The sequence below is a fragment of the Pteropus vampyrus genome, unplaced genomic scaffold, assembly GCF_000151845.1.
Source record: "Pteropus vampyrus isolate Shadow unplaced genomic scaffold, Pvam_2.0 Scaffold5201, whole genome shotgun sequence".
Classification (NCBI taxonomy): domain Eukaryota; kingdom Metazoa; phylum Chordata; class Mammalia; order Chiroptera; family Pteropodidae; genus Pteropus; species Pteropus vampyrus.
The window spans coordinates 1-3,008 of NW_011893982.1; the positions used below are offsets into that span (position 1 = coordinate 1).

Genomic DNA, 3,008 nt, shown 5'->3' on the forward strand with positions numbered 1-3,008 from the left:
AACCTTTTCCAGGTAACGCTTTCAAGATGCCTAATGCTGGATCTAACAATTCCTAAAAAATCCCTAGGGAATCACAAAAACTGTGGGCTAGAAGACTGTTTGTCCAACAAGAACACGTGTGTTAAAGTCCCGCTGATTTCCAGGCTTTGTTTCCTCAAGACCGTTAACACCTTTTATCCTGGGTGAGACCCCGACTTAAACTAATTAGGCTGCACCGTAAGTAAACAGCCTCCAAACGAAATCACGATTTGGTCTCTCTCTGTCCAACCGGTGTTGCAGGTATGCCGGCCACATGCTCGTTCGGCCAAGTACGAAGAGCCCCTTCCCTCAGGTACCTGTAGTAGCCGGAGACAGAGAGGGGACGGGGTCCCACGCTTGGTATAAATGATGGGTGGCGATGTTCTCTCTCTTGGAAACCATTGCTTGAATTTCCTGCTCTACGATTCCTCTGATCATGCTCAACTTTCTCCCGAACCTAAAATTCAGAACAGAGCTTAGCTATTTGGTTCCTCCAAAACCTAAAAGTCAGAGACACCAGAACCTCCCCAAATCCCAGTTTTGCCTAAAGGGGATGGGTCACCTACGGTACCAAACGACACCCCCTTTGTAGGCGATTCCTGCCCTGTGCCCCGTGCAGACGTCCCACTAGCTTAATTCTTGCTGTTAGTCAGCTGACCCCGGCATCTTTTTGTCTCATTTTCATTGTCACTTGCCATCAAATCGCTTTTGGAGTTGTACCTCCTGCAGCAAGGCAACACTCAGTGTTTTATTTTTAATTTCAGCAACAAAGGAAAGGGCTTGGGTGAAGCAGCTGGTCACCCTGGGTGTGGGGAGGAGCACCTCGCGGGTCACACACGGCTGCGCCCTGGAGACGCACAGCAGCTCAGGCACACCTGGTGTCAAGCGCCTTCAGAGGCTTGCTTCGGGGCTGCTGCTCCAAGCAGCTCACAGCTGGGTTGCCGGCCACGGGCACGGTCATCGCACTCAGCACCAGCGAGGTGATGGCCTGCACGGCCAGGACATTGATCTGGGTCCTCTCCGTGTCTTCCTGGAAGGAAAGCCCACACATCAGCGAGTCACGAGCAGCCAGACACCAACACCACCTGTGCCCCCAGCGGCACACAGGCCCCGAAGTCCGAGGCTCTTGGACCACAAGGCCTCACAGGAAGGAGCCCCGAGCGCCACAGATGGACAAGCCTTCCCAGCCAAGGCTGTTCTGTCTGCCTCAGCTCACCACAGCCTGTACACGCTGGTCACCCGAAACAAACCTGATGGGCCAATGTCTCCTTTTCAAAGCAAGGTCTCCCACAGACACGGAAGTCCAAACAGGAATTACTTTTTAAGAAATAACCCTTACATTTCCCGCTAATCTTAGGAACTTTGACTGTGACAACCTGTTTGTGTCTACACGTGAACTTAAAGACAACACTGAAGGTTCTGACATCCATCTACACTTTGAACTGCGTCCTCCACCCGAATTAAGGACTTAACACCCAAGACTTTTCACATCTCAGGCTTTGCTTCACCAGAACGTGGCCTTTACTAGTGTCGTGTAACACAGAGAACGCTAACAGTCCCAGAAGCCAGGTGACAGCTCTGCAAAGCAGTCCGGAGTGCACACAGGTCCACCTGCCCGGCCCTTACAGAGAGCTGTTTGCTCTGATTCGGCCTACACGCCGCACCTGAATGTTGAAAAACAGAACTCTGAAAGATTTTCAAGGAAGGGTGTTATCTTCCTGACCCTTAACCTGCAATGCGCCGTGGTAAATGCCCTCCAGCCTGGGGGCGGTGTGTCCCTGCTCTGGAACCTCAGTCTAGACGTGGTCTGGCTACTCCTGTGCAAACAAGGCGACACAGAAAGCAATGAGCTTGCTGCCCTCCTCTGCCCACCACTGACACTTCACAAGCTGCCTTACTGCCCGAGAGCCAGCCAGCGACGCACGGGCCTACACACAGCCTTACTTCCGGTGGGCTCTCCTCCTGCTCCATCACGAGGGGCTGCGTCACCAGGACACCAAGGAGGGTGGCCCATGTTTCCTCAAACTGGGTACGGCTGGTCCACCCTAGAATTGCAAACGTTGCGTGAGACAGAAGGACACCCAGCTCTCACCCTTTCGACGTGCTGTGACAGTGGGCCCTACGGCCCTAACTGCAGCAGGCGAGCACTGCCCACGGGGCCACGCACAGCAGCTCCCTTAACCCTGCGGTGCAGAAACACTGCTAGCGCCCGTGCGTCAGTGAGGACACGCACGCACACGTCTGAGGCCACACATGGGGCATGGGCCAAGTTCGGCCCGGGTACCATGGTGGAGAGGGTGCCCTCACGACCCCTGATGTGTACATGCAGCAATGCTGAGTAGGGCCAGAGACGCTTCTGCCCTGGGCACCAGAGAACTCAAAAGTTGCCCACAAAGTCAGCCACTGGACCGCGCTGCTGGACGCACAGCTCTGCGCACACCGCAGACCACCAAGCGGCCATGTGCGCGGTGAAGGTGTGCTGTGCGAACTCTGCCTCAGCAAGGCTGTTAAACACGGGACAATTAAAGCAGTGGGCTCTCTGGCCCTGTCTGGAGGAAGAGATCATAGAAGAACGTCGTCTGGCCAGGGCGCGCGGGCCCTCAGGGAGGGCAGGGCGGAGGGGCCACCCCCGGCACAAGCTCTCCTTGCTAAACTGAATGCAGAAAGACTGACAAATGGATTAAGATACAGGACAGAAATACACAGATAGACTTAGACAGCTATAGACACACGGACGGACGTGACCATTCACACCAGGGAAAAGAAAGAAAAAACAGAGAAGGTGAGCAAGAGCTAAGGCACATATGAGCCAGAATTGTAGACGGTCCTGGGTCCCACAGCCCGACTGACAGTTCCAACACAGGACAGCCCAGTGAGGATGCAGACCGGGTGTGAGGCCTGGCGGCCAGGACGCTGCCTGGCAACAACCTCCAAAGGGAGGAAGAAACACTCTTGAGGCCGCCGGCCTTAGACCGCTGGCCAGATCCCAC

The 3,008-nt window shown here is 55.0% G+C and overlaps 1 protein-coding gene across 1 annotated transcript; it reads right to left on the minus strand.

The window, feature by feature from the left end:
- Window positions 1-248: 248 nt before the first annotated feature.
- On the minus strand, window positions 249-2,987 carry LOC105310523 (huntingtin-like). The gene is made up of 3 exons (XM_011386695.2): window positions 1,963-2,987; window positions 894-1,048; window positions 249-475 (listed from the first exon to the last, which is right to left on the minus strand). The coding sequence occupies exons 1-3, from the start codon at window positions 1,987-1,989 to the stop codon at window positions 328-330; spliced, it is 330 nt and encodes a 109-aa protein (XP_011384997.1). The 5' UTR covers window positions 1,990-2,987; the 3' UTR covers window positions 249-327.
- Between the last annotated feature and the right edge of the window lie 21 nt (window positions 2,988-3,008).

Bases quoted from the DNA above. Each gene is read 5' to 3' on its own strand.
- LOC105310523 (XM_011386695.2), bottom strand. From the start codon at position 1,989: ATGGAGCAGGAGGAGAGCCCACCGGAA. The intron at 1,049-1,962 runs GTAAGGCTGTGT...CTTTCCTTCCAG, and splicing joins AGGAGGAGAGCCCACCGGAA to GAAGACACGGAGAGGACCCA. The intron at 476-893 runs GTGTGCCTGAGC...TCTGAATTTTAG, and splicing joins CTGAAGGCGCTTGACACCAG to GTTCGGGAGAAAGTTGAGCA.